Here is a 21447-nt window from a genome sequence, read left to right on the forward strand (position 1 = left end):
GGATGGAGTTAGTGATTCAGGGTTTTATGCTTCCTGACAGTCTGTAGCTGCAAAAAAAAGTTTGACTGCATGCTTCTCTCTCTCTCCCTCCCTCCCTCCCTCCTTCTCTCTTTCTTCTTGTCTCTTGCTAATCTTTTCTTTTCACTCCCCTCCTCTTTCACTATGCCCTTCTGTCTCTCACTACCCCCCCCCCCCCCTCACCCTCCCGCCAGCAGCAGTTGCCCTTCTACCCAGCAGCAGCATGCACCTACCTATCTTTTCTACCTTCTGCCCTGCACAGCAGCAGCATGCACCTAACTACCCTTCCTAGTGCCCACCCAGCAGCAGCATGTACCTTCAATACCTACCCTTCCTACCTACCTTCCCGCCAAGCAGCATGTAACTACCCTCCCTGCCTGCCTACCATACCTCCTGCATCTATCTACCCTACACAGTGTTCTCCCCAGAAATTTTTTCCAGCCGAGTGGCATAAAATAGTAGCTGGGTGGCATGAAAAAGTAGCTGGGTGGGGCAAGATGAGAGAATGCAGGGCCGGTGCTTCTGTGAGCAACTATGCTTACAGCAGAGGAGGAAGTGAGCTGATGACAGCCGGGTGGTCACCAAAACTAGCCGGGTGGAGCTCCCGGCTAAAAGAGCCTGGGGAGAACACTGCTACATATGCCTGCCCAGTCATAGCTACCTACCGTCCCTACAGACCACCCAGCTGCAGCTACCTAACTGCCGGGCAAGGGGACACTGATTCTACTTAAGAGGACTATATCACTTTATATGTATGCTATTCTGTCGGGTTTGCTAAAGTGTTGGAACACCGTCCCTCTTACCCAAATCTCAACTACCATACAGCCTGTCTAGCAACAGCTACCTATACTCACTACTGCTTTGCTGCAGCTACCTTGCTTACCTACACTCCTTCCAGTCCTACATCAGCTACCTAATCTCCCTCCCAGTTGCAGCTACCTACCCTCCCTCTCTATTTACTTACACTTCTGTCCCCCCAGCCACAACTACTTAACATCCCCACCTATCCTCCTGCCCAGCTGCAACTACCTTACCTACATACCTACACTCCCTCCTGTCCTACAGCAGCTACCTAATCTCTCCACCTACCCTCCCTCCCAGTCACAGCTACCTAACCTCTCTCCCTCCTCAGCCGCAACTACTTAACCTCCCTACCTATCATCCCGCCCAGCTGCAGCTACCTTACTTTCATACCTACCTACACTCTTTCCTGTCCTACAACAGCTACCTAAACTCTCTACCTACCCGCCTTCCTAGTTGCAGCTACCTAACCTCCCTACCTGCCTTCTCACACTTCCATTCCCCCCAGCCACAGCTACCTAACCTCCCTACTTATCCTCCCACCCAGTAGCAGCTACCTTCCATCCCTACCTACTCTTCCTCTCCCCCAGCTGCAACTACTTAACCCCCCTACATATCCTCCTGCCCAGCAGCTACCTTACATTCCCTTTCTACTTACCTAACCTTACTCCCAGCATCAGCTACCTCTGCTCCCTACCTATACTACCTCCCCCCAGCCACAGTTACTTAACCTCCTTACTTATTCTCCCACCCAGCAGCAGCTACCTTACCTTCTTACCTACCTACACTCCCTCCTGTAGCATCTACGTAATATCCCTACCTACCATCCCTTCTAGTCGCAGCTACCTATGCTCCCTATCTACCTACACTGCATTTTAAATGTGGGTTAATTGCTGCAAATCATTTGTAAGGCTGATAGATGCATTTTAAAGCTGGAGTAATTGCTTTATTAAATTTGTTCCAGTGATTGATGCAGTAGTGTGGGGTAATTGCTTTATTGCATATGTGAGGGGATTGATGCATTTTATATATGAGGATAATTTCTGTATTTTATATGTGGAGGAGATTGCTGAATATTAAATGTAGAGTGACCTTTAATGTATGAGTTGTTGTTTTTTAACTAAAAATGCAGTATTCAGTATAAATTGCTGTGTTGGCACTCTGTGATAAATAAGTGGATTTTGCGTCGCAGTTTGGGCACTCGGCCTCTAAAAGGTTCGCCAGCACTGCCCTAGGGTGGCTGGATGCTTGTTCTGCACGCTGTGGGTAGCACAGATCACTACCCACAGCGTGCTAGGATGGGGGGGCGGGGTGACATCTGGCAACCTATAAATCTGGCTAAACACCTGGCTCACTATATACCTGGCTGCACATCTTTCTCACTATATACCTGGCTGCACATCTGGCTGTACATCTGGCTAATTATACGTGGCTGCACATCTGGCTACCTATACATCTGGCTAACTATACGTGGCTGCACATCTGGCTACCTATACATCTGGCTAACTATACGTGGCTGCACATCTGGCTACCTATACATCTGTTACTGACACAGATAAAAAAAAGTAGTAGTGTGGTTCCACCCCTATCAAATATGTCCACAATTCAATATATATACACAAACGGGGTTTTATTCGTGAACCAAAGTTCTCTTTTTTATTCTTCAATTTTCTCTTCAGAAAGCAGGTGAAAAGTATAGGTACAACATCAGACCTTCACTTCCATAAAGACAGTGCCTGACACGTGTTTCGCGGCCATAAGCCGCTTCCTCAGAGGCACACCACAATCAAAACATCCAAAGTCTAGGTCATAAGAACACCAGCGCAATCTGAAATAGGTGCAGAGAGATACCCTCAACGCCTTCCTAGTGTGAGTGGGCTGCAAGAGACTGCATACACACATCCAATTATGTTTGGCCAATTTTACAACCTCCATGAAGCATGAGGGCCAGCAGGTTTTGATAACTATGAGATAATTGAGTAGAAAATCTTTCATGCTACATGTGAGATGTAAAATTGAGAGATAATTGGTCAATCCAAATTGGATGTGTGTACCCACCCTAAGCAGCTAAGCTATCTATGCTTCTTTACAGCAGCTCAGCAGCAAAATAAAAAGTGTAATTCAATAAGAAAATCAGGATTGTATGAGGGCCGTTTCCACTAACGCGGAAATTGCTTGCCATAGTGATTCAGCCGACATTGCCGGCAGTGTTTGTGCGAGTGGCAGCGAATCCCATGTGCATGGCCCGGCTTCTGGGATCCGGCTACATACTCGCAGAAGTGGAAGTGCCGCAGTGCGTCCTTTGATACGTGTGGCGGCTAGTGGAAACGTAGCCTAATGCTGGATACACACGGTGCGTTCCCACACTCGATGCGCTGCTCGATTCCCGTTGATTCGATTATTTCCGACATGTCCGATTCGCGTTTTGATGGATCCTTAGGTCGATTTTTCATACTTTGCATGTGAATCGACCTAACTTTCATCGAAACGCTCTCGGAAAAGCTCGGATATAATCGAGCGGCCGGAAATTGAGCGGCGCATCGAGTGCGGGAACGCACCGTGTGTATCCAGCATAAGAGTACAGCAAGGCTTTTTAACAGGGAGAACAAATAGACTGTATACGCACACCTACTCAGGACTTACCAAGCTGAATCAAAGTTTATTAGAGCAGATTAATCACAACCAAAAGAAAAAAAAGCAGCACAAACATCTATTATTTATCCACTTCTGTACCAGCTGTCTCTGCCCCCTTAAGGACCAGTGGCTGCTGGTACGGTAAAATGACGCCTCCCGACGATTTCCCGCACATACCTGCCGCTCTTGATGCTGTCTAATTGCCACAAGCTCCTCTTTCTGCTGTCTCTATGACGGCAGAGTGCTGTCAGCCAGTCTAGAGCCGCTTTCAATGGCTCCTGACGCTGTCTATCAATGGGAGCCAATGTGATTGGCTCTCTGTGATCACTCAGTCAGGAGCCAATGAAAGCAGCCTCTGACCTGCTTACAGAGCTCTGCGAGCAAAGTGCGGTGGGTGCAGAGTGACGAGATCGGCTGTAACGACGGGGATGCTTCATTCATTACGACGTTGAATCTATGTCCAGTCAGAGCCGCAGCACCACCTGCTGGATGTAGATTTGTACTGCGTCAGTCTGGAACCAGTTAATGTTTCCAGTAGTTTTCCCTCCATTCTGCATGCACTTGTATTGATAAATCTGTCCCATTGTCTTGTACCTATCTGTTAATAAAAGCCTGTCTTTAATTATTTTTGTCATATGCAGCAAACACATACCTGTGTGTGCTAGATGGCTGTGGATGCAGCTAAACTGTCTGTCAGCAGATCTAGTCCCATGTGGACTGTACTTTTCTGTCTGCCATGTATTTCTGTGCCTCCCCCCTCCAGCTTAGAGAACTTGCCAGAACATTCTCTAGCTCTTATCTAGTCAAATATCCCCAGCCACTAACAGACAGAGCTTTGCTCCTACACCTTCCCTTCTAACAGAGCATGGCCCAGTGATTTCTGGCCATCCATGAAAAACACATCTTCAGCCTCACACTGGCATGTTCCCAGTTATATGTACTATTATGGGGGGATGGGAGATCTCAGCTTGAGAGCAGGAAGGAGTCTGCTAAGCAACAGCAAACTAGTTATTATTATTGATTTATAAAGCGTCAACATATTCCGTGGCGCTGTACAAAGTAATAAACAAACATGGGGTACATAATAATACAGACAATGGTGTACACCAATATACCAGATACATAATTAGTGACTAAATACAAAAATTATACAGAATACAAAATACAGCATTGGTAATGACATTGATAAAAGTAACATGAAAAATAAAATGTATAATGATTTCCAAGACACAAAAGGGGGGGGGGGAGCCCTGCCCTTGCGAGCTTACAATCTAAAGGGAATGGGGAGGAAACAAGAGGAGGGGTAGTATACCACAAATATATAGAGACAGTGTGTTTTAGGATACCTAGTAGGAGTGCAATTTGGTCTTAGGACAAAGGGAAGTTGCCTAAGGTAGCGCATATGCTTGTCGGAACAAATTAGTTATTAGAGAGCGTTTAAAGGTAGCAAAGGTTGGCGAGCGAGGGATGTGTAGTGGGAGGGCATTCCAGAGGAGGGGTGAAGCGCGTGCAAAATCTTGTAAGCGTGAATGTGATTCTAGAGGAGGACAACAGAAGATCATGTGCAGATCTGAGATTTTGATTGGGTCGGTATCTGGAAATTAGTGAGGATATAAACCCGGGAGAGAGATTGTGGAGAGCTTTGTAGGTTAGTTAGGGTTAGGAGTTTAAACTGGATCCTCTGGTTAATTGGCCGCCGGTGAAGAGCTTGACAGAGGGGGGCAGCAGAGGAAGATCGAGAAGAGAGATGAATGAGACGAGCAGCTGAGTTTAGTACAGATTGGAGAGGTAGTCCACAAAGTAGTACAGTATGTTGCAGTAGTCCAGATGAGATATTACTGTATAAGAGCATGTATTAACATTTTAGTTGTGCCTTGAGTGAGAAAAGGCCAGTGAGTATAGTGGTCCCAGCATTCATCACAGATTTTGGAAAGCAAAAAACACAGAATGGTCTTATGCTTGCTTATCTACCCGCAACCCGTTTAGGATCAATTTGGGTACCCGGACCGGACCAGCATTTCAGGTAACCCCCAGGTACTCGACCTGATGCAGGCCTCTAGATAACCATTCATTACAAGGGACATATGAGCGACAGGAGGATACAGGGGTAATAAGAATGTGTAAGTGACACCACATTGCTCTACAAACATAACACAGATCTCTTGCTATAAGTACATATAGGTCTGTTGTCACAGGAGTAACACATTGCTTCCATTGTCTCATCAAGCTCTACAACTTGCTGCGTTTCCATGTATGGGCAATGCTTTCTGTGTAGGGAGGGTCCATGAGATGCAAATAACTCTGACTTGTATGCAAATGTAATGCAAATTGTATCCAGTTAATCACAATTGTCAGGAAATGCATTTAACCGTCTGAATTCCAAGCTAAATAAAATTAGCCTGCAAGCCAAAGGTATAGTCATGTGATTGGCCGCCTGTAATGAGCACAACCTTCTGCAGTTCTCTGTCAGGTGGATAATTAGTGATGGTCAGTTACATGCCATTCATTCTGAGCTGTATATGAAGATAGAATCCGGCACCATCAAGTTCTTGCTCTTTTACTTTATTTCAAAGATTCTGGCATAAATAAAATGTTTTCAGAGGGCTATAGTCCTTTGCCCCAGGCACATCAAAACGTCATCTCTACTGGAGTGCATACTATTTCTACTATTACATTAATTCTGAGCTGGTGCAAATTGTATACTAATTATATGCAAAGTCATGCAGCTGCAGCAATTGTTCTATTTCTAATCTGCATACATTTAACATCAGGTTAGAATTATCAGCAGCTCACTGACCATCGCTAATGATAATTGTTCCTCCCATCAGAATTCTCTAACAGGAAGTGATGATGTTTCTCTATTTGCAGGGTGGAGTCCCGGCATCCGGAACCTCTCAGAGACTCGTCTCTCTGTATCCACAGACTGTACAGCGGATGATGATGTCACTGGACAGGAGTCTCCTGCAGATATCCTGGTTACCCCAAATATTCCCCCAGACTCCCCTCACCTGTCTAACCCTGAGAGGCCTCACACCCGACACAGCTCTCCCCCTGCTGGAGGGTCTTATTCATGTTCCATGTGTGGAAAATATTTTGTTTGGAAAGCACATCTTGTCATTCATGAGAGATCTCACACTGGTGAAAAGCCCTATTCATGTGCTGAGTGTGGGAAATGTTTTCCACAGAAATCAGTTCTTGCCATTCATGAGAGAACTGACACTGGTAAGAAGCCTTATTCATGTGCTGAGTGTGGGAAATGTTTTGCATATAAATTACATCTTAACAGACATAAGAGAAATCACACTGGCGAGAAGCACTATTCGTGTGCTGAGTGTGGGAAATGTTTTATACTGAAATCACAGCTTGTCAAGCACAAGAAAACTCACACCGGTGAGAAGCCCTTTTCATGTGCTGAGTGTAAGAATGGTTTTGCACGGAAATCATATCTTGTCATACATGAGAGATCTCACACTGGTAAAATGCCATATTCATGTGATGAGTGTGGGAAATGTTTTGCACGGAAATCACATCTTGCCAGACATGAGAGATCTCACACTGGGGAGAAGCCCTTTTCATGTGCTGAGTGTGGGAAATGTTTTGCATGGAAATCATATCTTGTCATACATGAGAGATCTCATACTGGGGAGAAGCCCTATTTATGTGCTAAGTGTGGGAAATGTTTTGGGCATAAATCACTGCTTGTCCAACATGAGAGAGTTCACACTGGTGAGAAGCCCTATTCTTGTGCTGAGTGTGGGAAATGTTTTGCGCAAAAACCACATCTTGTCAGACATGAGAGATCTCACACTGGTGAGAAGCCCTATTTATGTGCTAAGTGTGGGAAATGTTTTGCACAGAAATCCCATCGTCTCAGACATGAGAGATCTCACACTGGTGGTCAGTAAGGGTCAGGGAAACATAGTTTCCCCTTCAGTGAACCTGAACTGGCCACAGCATACTGCTCTCCATCTCCCCAGCATAGCCGGAAGTAGGGAGGATGGAGAGTGAAGTGCAGCAGCCAATAACAGGCTTGTTCAGTTCCGCTTATCCCTCTTATCACTGGTGAGAATTACTGCACTGAGTGTGGGAAATGTTTTGGCCATAAATGTTAAGGTGCCCATACACTCATGGATTTTCTCATTAGATTCCTTGCAGATTTGATTTATCTGCTGGGAATTCATTCCCCAAAATGTCAGATCGATCAAATTGTGATCCATTTTAAATAAAAATTAATTTAAAGAATCGATTGGACAGCATGGAAAATGTAAAACAATCGGGGGCGGGGCAAGAGCATTGGCAGATTGAGGCCTTTAGCTTTGCACTGCATCGAATAGTGCAACTCTGCAGTTCGATCGATTTTCAATACACTCCCTGCTGGAATCTATTGGGGATTGATGTGCAGTGTATGGTAGGAATGGATTCCTTCTGATTTGAAACAATGATTTTGGAACATTGGGTGGAAATGTATAAGTGTATGGCCATTTCCAATGTTGTTTTTATATCTTGCTAGATGCATATGGCAGCATATTTACACAGAATCCTGAGGACTCTCTCATGCTGCTCAGTGCATTGGTTTGTAAAGCATTAAAGTCCCTGAACTGAGGTGACACGATGAGATAAACGTGGGTACATATAGTACTAAGTTAATGCAGCAGTGGTGTCACTGTGAGCCCACCTGCTGTCAGTCTGGTCAGCATTGCGTGTGTGTGGCTGAATGAGTGAGCAGAGTGTTTGCATAACAGCGCTGTTATTCTAATGTGTGTTGTTGTCACTGGCATGCCACCATTTTTAATATTTTTGTATTTGCAAAGTTTTCATCCATAAAAGTCCATGTTGTTCCACCTATAGCTGACTTAACATTTGTATTTAGGCAAGGTCTGTGTACACTTACTGTGCCAGCCAGGTTTCATGTACTCCTTTAGTGACTTGATCCTTTGTATATGAGGTTTGTTCCCATTTATCCCAAATCCCCTTTTCCCCCGTGTACGTTTAGTTCTAAGCTTAGTTAGCACTTGCCTGAGTTAACTTTTATATTTCTCATTGTAAAGGTTAATAAACCAGCTGCTTTGTCTATGCAAGTGAGGCAGGATCTGCTGTAACATGCAGCCACAGCTCACCTGAAAAGTAAATAAAAGCTAAATCAATTTTATCTGGCTGAACAAGATAGCTTCTGATAGAAAGATAGGGCTGAAAAAATTATGTTTTGTTTTTATGTTGAAAGCTGAATGATCCAGATATTATGTCTCACTGATATGGCTGCTGTGCACAATTCAGAGTCAGACTTTACCCCTCAAAGTGAATATAAGAATGTGAGACTCCAGGAAAGTTCTGTGTACTGTTGTTGCTACACAAACAATTCATTATCTGTTTAGCTTATTTTCACTTTATGTATAGGAGGATCTGTTTGAGTGATAAAACCACAAGGCAATTCTTGAATTCAAAAAAATTCTAAATCACACTTTATTGTATCAAAAAGATTATCAAAAGGTAAAAACTTTTGTATTTGTCAATAAAAATTCTTCATAACATGAATGTAGAACATTATTCCATTTTGACAGATAGTAGACACAATATGCTTTGTTTGATGAAACCGTACATAAAACAAATGTATGTGAATCTGTTCCTGGGAGCACCCACCTATAGGCTCAAATTTTCAAATGTGTGCCTTGATCCTCTCCCCTGTACCACGGGGCCACAATTCCAATCTCCAACGAAGGATCGGCACCACAAGAAGTATTAATAGCTCAAATACTTTATTCAGATCATTAAAAGACCAGCAACGACAGTCCGCTGTTTCGGCATAAGGTGCCTTTCTCAAGTTGCCATAATGTCAAGTACACAAATACATCCTACAATCCATCTTATATACCCATAACCCTGCCCCTCAGGGCGTATCAGATACATGTGCATAAGTCGAGGGAGGAGGGGAGTCGGACCTGATGGAAGACTAAGTCAGTAACGCGCGCCAGTCAGTGCACCTATATTCAAAATTGCACTTACCAATCAGTTTGCAGCAACGGGCATGAAACTGCCGACTGTGCAGTCCATTGCCAGCAAGAGGACCTCTGCATCATGTTAAGACACACCGCTGTATACGGAAGCGGCGATCTCGCTCTCCCAGTCATGTGACAAGTCACATGACTGGTTCACAGCCAATCATCTGCGCCTCAGCGCCAGCCTATGGACAAACAGTCAGCCTCGGCTAGTAATAGGCTGCTGGATGTGCGCATCACTACAGGGGATACGTAGCACAAACAGTGCCGCCCCTAGCAACTGTAAACATACACAATAAAGCGCACCATCCATACTCACGTGCCCTGCCGAGTTAAAGGGATCAGTCTGCCGCTGCAAATACATCCTCAACTCCCAAACTCCTCCATGCACAATCTGTAAATAAAACAAAAGATAAAAACATGAATAAAGTACACACCATTAATCATAATAAACAGAGTTCAAGTGAGGCATACATAATATTTTCAAGCACTATGGCAAGTAATGATCATAAACATATTACATCATTACAAACAAAAACCTAGGTCTTGCTCCCTATTAAGTCCCGCGGGACCTCTGGCATCAAGCCTTTTAATCCAACCCGCTTCTCTGCGCAATAATTCCCTTTGACGATTGCCACCTCCCCAATTTTGGGGTACACTATCTATGGCCATAACGCGCAGCTGTGATACATTATGGCCACATCTAAAAAAATTGTTCAGCAACTGACTGTTCTGATGAAGCGTTTCTAATCGCATTCCTAATAGCAGTTTTATGTGAAGCTATGCGGTCTTTTAAACGCTGGGTTGTCATACCCACATAAATGAATCCACACGGGCACTTTAATAAATAGACCACATAGCTTGAATCACAAGTATATCTATTCCTAATCTCAAATGTGATCCCGCTTGTGGGGTGATGAAATTGTGTGCTCCTAACTACACTACCACACATGTGACAGGACAAGCAGGGATACATACCCCTATTCTTGGGGAGCCCTTTTGACTCATCGCCCCTCCTGACACGCAGTTTATCACGCATGGTTGGAGCCCGTCGGTAGGACATGAGAGGTGGGTGTCTAAACTCAGGAATCCTAGGCAAACCGTCGCGTAAAATGTGCCAGTGGCGGCGAATACTCCTACTCACCATCCCACTGCACGTATTAACCACCCTGGCGTTCTGATTAAATCGCCAGGGTGGCTGCGGGAGGGTTTTTTTTAAATAAAAAAAAAACTATTTCATGCAGCCAACTGAAAGTTGGCTGCATGAAAGCCCACTAGAGGGCGCTCCGGAGGCGATCGGAGGCGATCTTCCGATCGCCTCCGGCGCCCAGAATAAACAAGGAAGGCCGCAATGAGCGGCCTTCCTTGTTTTGCTTATATCGTCGCCATAGCGACGAGCGGAGTGACGTCATCGACGTCAGCCGACGTCCTGACGTCAGCCGCCTCCGATCCAGCCCTTAGCGCTGGCCGGAACTTTTTGTTCCGGCTGCGCAGGGCTCAGGCGGCTAGGGGGGCCCTCTTTCGCCGCTGCTCGCGGCGAATCGCCGCAGAGCGGCGGCGATCAGGCAGCACACGCGGCTGGCAAAGTGCCGGCTGCGTGTGCTGCACTTTATTTGGTGGAAATCGGCCCAGCAGGGCCTGAGCGGCAGCCTCCGGCGGTGATGGACGAGCTGAGCTCGTCCAGACCGCTCAGGAGGTTAAAGGTAGACACAAAAGGTAACCGTGGTGTAGAGATTCTTACAGGTCTCCGCCCCCTCCTATTAGTATCAAAACATTCCGCGGGGTAGCCACGCGCCCGAAATCTATTGGTCAATTCCCGTTTACGCTGGAGCGATGTGTCAGGTTCACTGACTATCCTGTCAACCCGTGTATACTGTCCAGATGGTATACCCATCTTAGTGTTAACGGGATGGAAACTTTGGAAATGTAACACAGAGTTCCGATCTGTAGGTTTAGTATATAAGTCTGTAACTAACCTATCTCCCAACTTGGTGACTAAAACATCCAAGAAAGGAACACTACAGGGGTCAACATGTGCAGTCAGGCGAATGTAAGGACATTGTTCATGCACTTGCGATAAAAAATTCCGTCAGGCTCTCACGTGGCCCCCTCCACATGCAAAATACGTCATCTATAAATCTCCACCAGCATAGCGAATGCGGGCGGAATATGGGATTAAGATATATGAACGTACCTTGATACATACCCATATATAAATTTGCATAGGAGGGGGCCACGTTCGAGCCCATCGCGGTGCCTTGTCGCTGTCCATAAAAAGTTCCCTTAAATGCAAAGTAGTTAGATTTCAATACTACATTTAGCAATCGTACAAGAAATCTGCGCTGTTCCACGGTATAATCTGTCTGCATCATGATATACCAGTCGACAGCCTCTACACCCCCATCATGTGGGATGGAGGTGTAGAGGCTCTCGACATCCAGAGTGACCAAGTACACATCATCGCCCACAGGGGGTAATTCCTTTAATTTTGTGAGGAACATCTCAGTATCTCTCAAATATGAGTCCAATGTCAGGACTATTGGTTGTAAAATTCTGTCAAGAAAGCGAGCAAGAGGAACAAAGACAGATCCCACCCCCGCCACAATTGGACGCCCAGGTGGGCGGATCAATGTTTTGTGTATCTTTGGTAATATATATATATGTGGCGTGGTGGGACTGTCTTGCTATAAATACCTAAATAGATCCTCATCAATTACATTTCTCACCAATGCATCCTGCAAGATTTTCAAAATCACTCTCTGGATGCTAGGCAAAGGGTCACCATCCAATTCAACATACACTGCTGTATCGCCTAACTGGCGCATAATCTCTTGTTCATATTCATATTTATCAATAACAACAACAGCACCTCCTTTATCAGCAGAAACGACCACAATCTCAGTGTTGTTCTGTAGAGATTTTAAAGCTTCATTTTCTACCTTAGATAAATTATGTGCAACACGAAAATGACCCTTCTTAAAATCTTGTTCTAATTTCTCAATGTCCCCTGTGACCTTGGCAATATATGTGTCAATCAATGCATGACCAGATGGCATAAAATTACTCTTATTGCGCAGACCAGAGTCTTTAAAGGACTTACAAGGCCAAGTCCATCAAAAAAAATAAAAAAAAGTTAGCTACCTTGCTCAGCTTGTAAGGCACGGAGGACGCCGTCCGCGCCCTCCGTGCCGTTCCGCCTGGTCCCCGCCGCTGCACAGCCCCCCGAACGGTCCCCGACCGCGCGGCCCGGGTCGGGCTCCCCAGCCTGTACCAAGATGGCCGGCGGAGCTGGCCGCGGCTGCGCAGTCCGCATAGCCGCGAGTGCGGCTGCGCAGCTCTAAGGCCAACCCCCCGATCCACGCTACTGTTGCGTGGATCGGGGGGTTGGCCTTAGAGCTGCGCAGCCGCACTGGCGGCTATGCGGACTGCGCAGCCGCGGCCAGCTCCGCCGGCCATCTTGGTAAGGGCTGGGGAGCCCGACCCGGGCCGCGCGGTCGGGGACCGTTCGGGGGGCTGTGCAGCGGCGGGGACCAGGCGGAACGGCACGGAGGGCGCGGACGGCGTCCTCCGTGCCTTACAAGCTGAGCAAGGTAGCTAACTTTTTTTTATTTTTTTTGATGGACTTGGCCTCGTAAGTCCTTTAAGCATAAAGCAATCTTCTCTTGTTGTTACGGAGTTACCCTGAAAGGTATTAGGTGGCAAGTTCCCAAAATAATGTTTCAACTTAATGGAACGGAAAAAACGGAATAAATCCTGTTCCAATTCAAAAAAATTGGGTAAATGTGTTGGACTAAAAGACAGGCCATAGTTCAAGACTCTCTCCTCTATATCAGACAGTACATACAAGGAAATATTTACCACCAAAGATGAACCCTCTAAGTCCTCTTCCTGGGTCTGAGATTCATCACATTGCGTGGTGGCTTTCCTTTGGGTATACCGCCTGTACCTGCGACCACTTCGCCGCTTCCTCCTCCTTGCTGGTCTTTTAATGATCTGAATAAAGTATTTGAGCTATTAATACTTCTTGTGGTGCCGATCCATCATCAAACAAATGTACACAAATTAACCACTTCAGGACGAAAGCAATTTTCACATATCAGCGCGGCTCCCATTTATTCGTCAATAACCTTATTACTACTTATCACACCTAAATGTTCTATATATTGTTTTTCAGGACAAATTAGGCTTTTAGTGTGTGACAAGACATGGTCCAATTAGCCCCAAAAGGGAAAAAATTCCTTCCCGACTCCAGATGGCAATCCGATAAAATCCCTGGATCAACATCATTAGGCATTACCTAGTAATTGTAGCCATGGATGTCTTTCAACACAAGGAAAGCATCTAAGCCCCCTTTAAATGCAGGTATAAAATTTGCCACTTCCTGTGGCAATGCATTCCACATCTTAATCACTCTTACTGTAAAGAACCCTTTCCTAAATAAATGGCTAAAACGGTTTTCCTCCATGCGCAGATCATGTCCTCTAGTTCTTTGAGAAGGCCTAGGGACAAAAAGCTCATCCGCCAAGCTATTATATTGCCCTCTGATGTATTTATACATGTTAATTAGATCCCCTCTAAGGCGTCTTTTCTCTAGACTAAATAAACCCAGTTTATCTAACCTTTCCTGGTAAGTGAGACCTTCCATCCCACGTATCAATTTTGTTGCTCGTCTCTGCACCTGCTCTAAAACTGCAATATCTTTTTTGTAATGTGGTGCCCAGAACTGAATTCCATATTCCAGATGTGGCCTTACTAGAGAGTTAAACAGGGGCAATATTATCCAAGCATCTCGAGTTTTTATTTCCCTTTTAATGCATCCATAATTTTGTTAGCTTTAGCTGCAGCGGCTTGGCATTGAGTACGATTATTTAACTTGTTGTCGATGAGTACTCCTAAGTCCTTCTCCAAGTTTGATGTCCCTAACTGTATCCTATTTATTTTGTATGGTGCTAGATCATTGGTTCGACCAAAATGCATAACTTTACATTTTTCAACATTGAATTTCATCTGCCATGTATGTGCCCATATAGCCATCCTATCCAGATCCTGTTGCAATATTGACACTATCTTCCTGAGAGTTGACGATTCTGCACAATTTTGTATCATCTGCAAAAATAGCAACATTATTTACATCCAATATAGCTTTACAACACTATTTACATCCAATATTGCTTTACAATAAACAGTACTAAGTATAGGTTAACCTTCCTGGCGGTAAGCCCGAACTGAGTTCGGGCTATGCCGCCGGAAGGCACCGCTCAGGCCCCGCTGGGCCGATTTGCATAATTTTTTTTTTGCTGCACGCAGCTAGCACTTTGCTAGCTGCGTGCAGTGCCCGATCGCCGCCGCTACCCGCCGATCCGCCGCAATTCCTCTCGCCGCGGCCGCCCCCCCCCCCCAGACCCCGTGCGCTGCCTGGCCAATCAGTGCCAGGCAGCGCTATGGGGCAGATCGGAGTCCCCTCTGACGTCACGACGTCGATGACGTCGGTGACGTCATCCCGCCCGTCGCCATGGCGACGGGGGAAGCCCTCCAGGAGATCCCGTTCTTTGAACGGGATCTCCGGATCTCCGATCGCCGGCGGCGATCGGAGGGGCTGGGGGGATGCCGCTGAGCAGCGGCTATCATGTAGCGAGACTTTGTCTCGCTACATGAAAAAAAAAAAAAAAATTTTAAAAAAAAGATTTGCTGCCCCCTGGCGATTTTTTTGCAAACCGCCAGGAGGGTTAAACCCACACATTTTATTTGCTCATCCATCCTAATTATTACAACATTTAGATTATGTTCCTAGTACAATGTATGGTCACAATATTGTATTTGGAAATAAAGGTGTATTTTTTTTGTTTTTCCTTTTCTGCTTTCTTATTGTACACTTTCAATGTTTATGAGACCTTATTTTTTAGAAATAATAGTAATATACCCTCATGGCATACATATTTAAAAAGCCAGGTTCCTAAGGTAACAATACATGTTTTTTTTGTTATATTCTGTCACTTGTTTTCATGTTACAAGTCTTGTATTTCGGTACAGAATATGCGAAAATGTAAATACATTTGATTCAGTTTGTGACTAAAAAGAATACACAAGACATGGGCCTCAACCCTAAAACTCTCTAAACTCCATTCTACAACTTATCAGGGTTAAAATGTTACCACACATGTCTCTTGTAGTTTTGCTAAGACTTTACCAAGTTTGATCATAGTTTTGAACATTACTTTTTTATGTTGTATTGAGTTTGTCACTACCCATTTTTTATGTGACGTGCACCCAAGCTTTAAGGCACACCAAAATGTATTCTACAACTCTTCACGGTTAAAATGATACCACATATGCCTCATTTACAAACTGGTGGTGCAGTCTCCACAACTACACTGGACAAATATATTCGTCCAGTTAGGCTTAAGTGGTTAAAATCGATCAATTTATACAACAAGAAAATGAACACGGAGAATCACCAGAGTGAAAAGCCAGGTAAGTCAACTAGAAGAAGTTGTAAGCGGAACAAGATGAAAAGAACAGATATACCCACTCCAAGTAAATGTTAGGAATAAAATCTATGGTGAATAGAAGGGGAAGCGTTCCACATACAAGATAAGATATAGAGAGGCAGCAGGCAGAATATGGGAAAAAAATCAGATGTAGGAAGAATAAGGAATCCATATAAAGGCAACACACTGACCTTTAGAGTACAACATCTATGGCCTCAATTCACTAAGCTTTATCAAACACTTTATCAAATGTTTGATAATTTACCTCACGGGTAAAATCTAATTTTTAATTCACTAAAGTGTTATATATTTATCAGATTTTTAATCAATAACACGTTCAATAAATCTATAACACTTTCTTGAATTCAAAATTAGATTTTACCCATGAGGTAAATTTTCAAACGTTTGATAAAGTGTTTGATAAAGCTTAGTGAATTGAGGTCACAGTCTAGAAGAATGTATGTGCATCTGTTCCCACCAGACACAACCCGGCATCTCTTGGTAATAGCGAAAAAGAATTACAGTGGCCAGTAAGGCCAGAAGGCTGAATTGATGGCTATACAAGATTGTTATTGGAATAAGATGCTAAATATTACAACAAATACCAATTGCTGAGAGGACACGTATCTCACAATGGCCACAGGGAAGAATTGTCAATTAATTCCAGAGAAAAGCCCTACCAATAGATACAATTTTTGCGTGTACTAATAAATGGACACAAGGCATGTGCAAAATAGTATGCAAGGCACAGCAACGCTACCAAAGTGAAACAGTTAGTCCAGTACTATCACTAAAAATGCACATGGAAATAGCTGGAGACAGAGCTAGGGACATAAGTGGCTAACTATATCAGGTCATATATGCAAACATACCGAGTATCTGCATAGAGCGCAATATCTAAATAAATAAACGGGACTTACAAACATTATAAGGACTAGTTTGTCGGGCATATTGAATAAGCATAAATTAAGACAGACCATCTTAAAGTGGACCCAAATGAAAAATACAAGATTTCAGAAATAAAATCAATTTTCTAACTTATAATAATAAATAGCAGCCTTTTTTCAGCTGCATGATGACAAATAGAAAATATTTTACATTTATTGGAGGAACCCCTCTCTTCCTTTCATATTGCCGGACAGAATCCGGCAGACTGGTGGAGGAGATAAAAAACAAAACACAGTATACTACTGATGATGTCACAGGGGAGGTAATCTCAGCTTGTGTGAGATTTCACATAGACGACGCCCCTGTGTGGGAGGGTAGCTGATGACAAACACACCCATGATCTAAAACCTACTAAGCTCAGAAGTAATGGCTTGCCACCTGTATAACCCTAGATATGAAAAGAGAAGGGTGAAAAGCATGCACTGAAATGCTCATAGGCTTGAAGGAGTGTTTATTTATCTTTGTATGTGTCAGAGTGGTGCAACTAAATATTTTGAATTAAAAAGATGTTTGGTTTGGGTCCGCTTTAAGTGATACAGCCATAGAACTATTATAGCAGGAACAAAGTAGCCAGGCATGTCGACAGAACACAAGCTAAAACAGACCATCTTAGATTATAACTAGCTTCGTTATGTCACCAGAAAAGTCCAGACATTCTCAATACAAAGGAAATAATCTACCAGGGCTCAGAGTATCTGAAGAGGTATATCGGGTATCAACCAAGGTCAGGAGTATTGAAATGATCTCATATAGAGGTATATGTGCACAGAGCAATGGAAAAAACAACCAGAAATGAAAGATGGATTACCTTACTGATGGCTGGCAAGGAGATCATCAGCTGCAAACTGTGCAATGAAACATGGCAGCCAGAGAGTTTAAAAACGCTGGCTGTGAGCTAATTGTTACAAAAAGAAGGTCCCTGATGGCAAGTTAACTTTTTTTTTACATTTTCATGTTCTCCTTTTTCAGTCAATTTTAGTAATTCAGCTATTTTTAAGCATCCCTATACGGAGTAAGTTTTTTCCGCATGGCAGCATACATGTACGCTTTCTTAAAGGATACCCAAAGTGACATGTGACATGATGAGATAGACATGGATATGTACAGTGCCTAGCACATAAATGACTATGCTGTGTTCCTTTTTTTCTTTCTCTGCCTGAAAGAGTTAAATATCATGTATGTAAGTGGCTGACTCAGTCCTGACTCAGACAGGAAGTGACTACAGTGTGACCCTCACTGATGAGAAATTCCCATTTTTATCTCTTTCTTGCTCTCTGAAGCCATTTTCTGCAAGGAAAGAGTTTAAAAGTTGGAATTTCTTATCAGTGAGGGTCACTCTGTAGTCACTTCCTGTCTGAGTCAGGACTGAGTCAGCCACTTACATACCTGATATTTAACACTTTCCGGCAGAAAAAGAAAAAAAGGAACACAGCATAGTTATTTGTGTGCTAGGCACTGTACATATCCATGTCTATCTCATCATGTCATATTAACACATGCATATAAATGATTTTTTTTATTTTTTTATATGTTCAGTGCGTAAAATAAAAAAATGACTTGGGGGTCCCCCCTCACGAGCATCTTTAACCCCTTTTCCCCCATGCAGGCTGGGATAGCCAGAATTCGGAGCCCCAGTCGTGTGGGGCTTCACACCCTGAGCTATACCAGCCCGCATGGCCCATGGCATGGGGGGCGGCTCCGGGGGGATGGTTGGTCAAGTCTTCCCCTCTCCCCAGAGCCGTTTTTTTTTTTTTTTTTTTAAATATCCTCTCTATTGTTGTGATATTCTTTTTGTTGCAATCCTCCTGATCCCCATTGGTCCCCAACAGACCAATGGGGAGCCTTGGAGCCAAAATGTAAAGATGCTTTTACTCTAGCTGTATAGAGTATTGCTAGAGCTGCACGGGGAGCGGCGGTGTGTGGCGTCGGGTGCACAGAGATCTTCAGTCAACTGAAAGAAGTTTGCAACATTAGAGGATATTGGCGTGGGACTTCTCCGAGGATATTGGTGTGGGAACATTTTTTAAACGTACAGGTAAGTATTTCTGGTTTATTTAGAATAATAAAGGACTTTTTTCGTTGCTGTATTTTTATTACATTTAAACTTTTGTGAAAATGGGTAAGGGGTATTCTGTATTGCATACTCATTTCTCCTGGGAGGGGGCGGACATCTAGGGTACCCCTTCTTAAAGGGGACTCCCAGATGCCACCATTAATCACCCCCCACCCCCGACCGTTGTCACCCACACCTCCTCCTGAGGCACCGGACTTGAGGAAGAGCCCCTTGTCCATGGATTGGAGAAGGGTTTTTTTTTGGGGGGGGGGCTTTTCTGCCCCTCCCACCCAGAGCCCCTACCTATACCATGGACCATTCGGGCTGGTATAGCTCAGGGTGCGAAGCCCCACACGGCCGGGACTCCGCATTCTGGCTATCCCAGCCTGTATGGGGGACAAAGGGTTAAAGAGGCTTGGGAGGGAGGACCCCATATCATTTTTTTGATTTCACACACTGAACATTCATAAAAAAAAAAAAAACATTTATATACATGTTAATACATTATCTGTAGTTTTAGTGCAGTGACTTTACTATTTTCCCCCTTAATTTTATAAATCGATTTTCTCAAAAACTATAAGGCCTTTTTGAAAATGTTTTTCCTCTTGTACCCACTGTCCTCCCACACATACCCTGCAAAGTCGCCATTTCTAGCATGGAAGGGGGCTTTTCTATTAACCGCTAAAGTTGGCGGCCAGGGAAACACACACACCGCACTATCATTTTAAAATTGATTTTCTCAAAAATTAAAAGGTCTTTTTGAAGAAAAAAAATTGTGTTCCGAGCACATACGAGGGATTTGCTATCAACTGCTAACATAATGACAGATTCCAACTCGTGATTATGGATGTAATGCGGAATTCAGACTCCGGCTCGCCGCATTCAAATTCGGAACTCAGATTCTATCCGAATTCACGATCACTGCCGATCCGGAAGTGGGTGGAGCCGTGATTGAAACCACTCAAATCCGGAATTAGGGGTATCCGAGCATCACTTTGATTAACAAGCTGTTCCCCATCCCCTACTTGCACCTCTAACACTGTGATTGTCCTTGGCAGGTTTTGGTGTGCCGTATCAATTGTTATGTATAGAGTGCTTGAGGGGCCCCATGTAAAACTGGCACCGGGGCCCATAGCTGGCTAACCTGTACTGCAGCACCTATACTGGCTAACCTGTACTGCAGCACCTATACTGGCTAACCTGTACTGCGGCACCTGCACTGGCTAACCTGTACTGCGGCACCTGCACTGGCTAACCTGTACTGCAGCACCTGTACTGTCTAACCTGTACTGCGGCACTTATGCTGGCTAACCTGTGCTGCAGCACCTATACCGGCTAACCTGTACTGCGGCACCTGTGCCGGCTAAACTGTACTGCGGCACCTATACTGGCTAACCTGTACTGTGGCACCTGCACTGGCTAACCTGTCCTGCAGCACCTGTACTGGCTAACCTGTTGTAACGATCAGTGTAACACAGAGAGGGTCTGATTACCGGTGATCTGCAGTATCACCGAGAATGCAGATATATACACGATTATTGATGATCTGCAGTATCACCGATAATCAGATATATCTCTAACCTCTGGACACCTGAGTATGAGAGTGTTTGGTGCAACAGTAATACTTTGAGGACTGTACCTCAGGAGCAAGTACAGAAGCAGTAGGGAGTACTGCACAGATACAAGTTCCTTCTGTTAGCCTGCACTCTCTCTAGGGAGGAGTCAGGCTGAGAGTGGGAAGGACAGAACGTGAGTGACACCAATGAGGGAGTGTCACTGATAGCTCCGTGAACTATCTCTAACAGGGAAGATAGTTCTCGAGGTCGGGCAGGCCAGGTCGTTAACACACAGACAGATAAGGTACAGAATCAGGAGACAGATGCACAGTCTAAGAGCAAGCAGGGTTCGGCAACAGAGTATCAGAATGACAGAAGTACAAAATCAGAGATCAGAAGAATGGTCAGGGTTGCAGAAGGTCATAACAAATAATCAACAATACCTAAGCTAAGGTGTGAGTTCCTTGGTCATCAACACCTTGGAAACTGATCTAGAATACAATACAGATAATAACAGCATTCCTAGACTAAGGTGTGAGTTCCTTGGCCATCAACACCTTGGAAACTGGTCTAGATATTAACACAGATACTGACAAGGTCTGAGTGCTACCACGTAATGATCGCAACGCCAGACACCAGAGAAATGACCAGCACCCAGTATATATACTCAAGCGCTCTCCAGCGCCTCCCCTAAGTGCCGGACCAATGAGAACTGGCAAAACTGTCAGCTGCAACAAACACAATTGCTAACTTCCAGTCAGAGCAATATCCTGCCTCTATCTGGCCAGCAGACGCTTGTCAGCCAATCAGGTGCACTGTCATACACCCTTTGCCTGCTGTACCATACCTAGCAGGAATTACATAGATTAGCATTCAGGTGGGAGGCTTCGGTTGGACGCAATCGTGAATTGCGTCGTTTAACAGGGACGCCCCGTGTAGGCACATCTCCCACACGG

The 21447-nt window shown here is 44.5% G+C and overlaps 1 protein-coding gene across 1 annotated transcript in view; it reads left to right on the forward strand.

The window, feature by feature from the left end:
* The window catches only part of LOC137535384 (zinc finger protein 585A-like), an 84963-nt gene that overhangs the window by 23251 nt on the left and 40265 nt on the right, over positions 1-21447 (forward strand). Inside the window, exon 3 of the mRNA XM_068257214.1 lies at positions 6322-7304. Within this exon, the coding sequence (XP_068113315.1) occupies positions 6322-7304 (983 nt within the window). The remainder of the gene's footprint in view (positions 1-6321; positions 7305-21447) is intronic.

This window comes from Hyperolius riggenbachi, chromosome 10 (assembly GCF_040937935.1).
Source record: "Hyperolius riggenbachi isolate aHypRig1 chromosome 10, aHypRig1.pri, whole genome shotgun sequence".
Lineage (NCBI taxonomy): Eukaryota > Metazoa > Chordata > Amphibia > Anura > Hyperoliidae > Hyperolius > Hyperolius riggenbachi.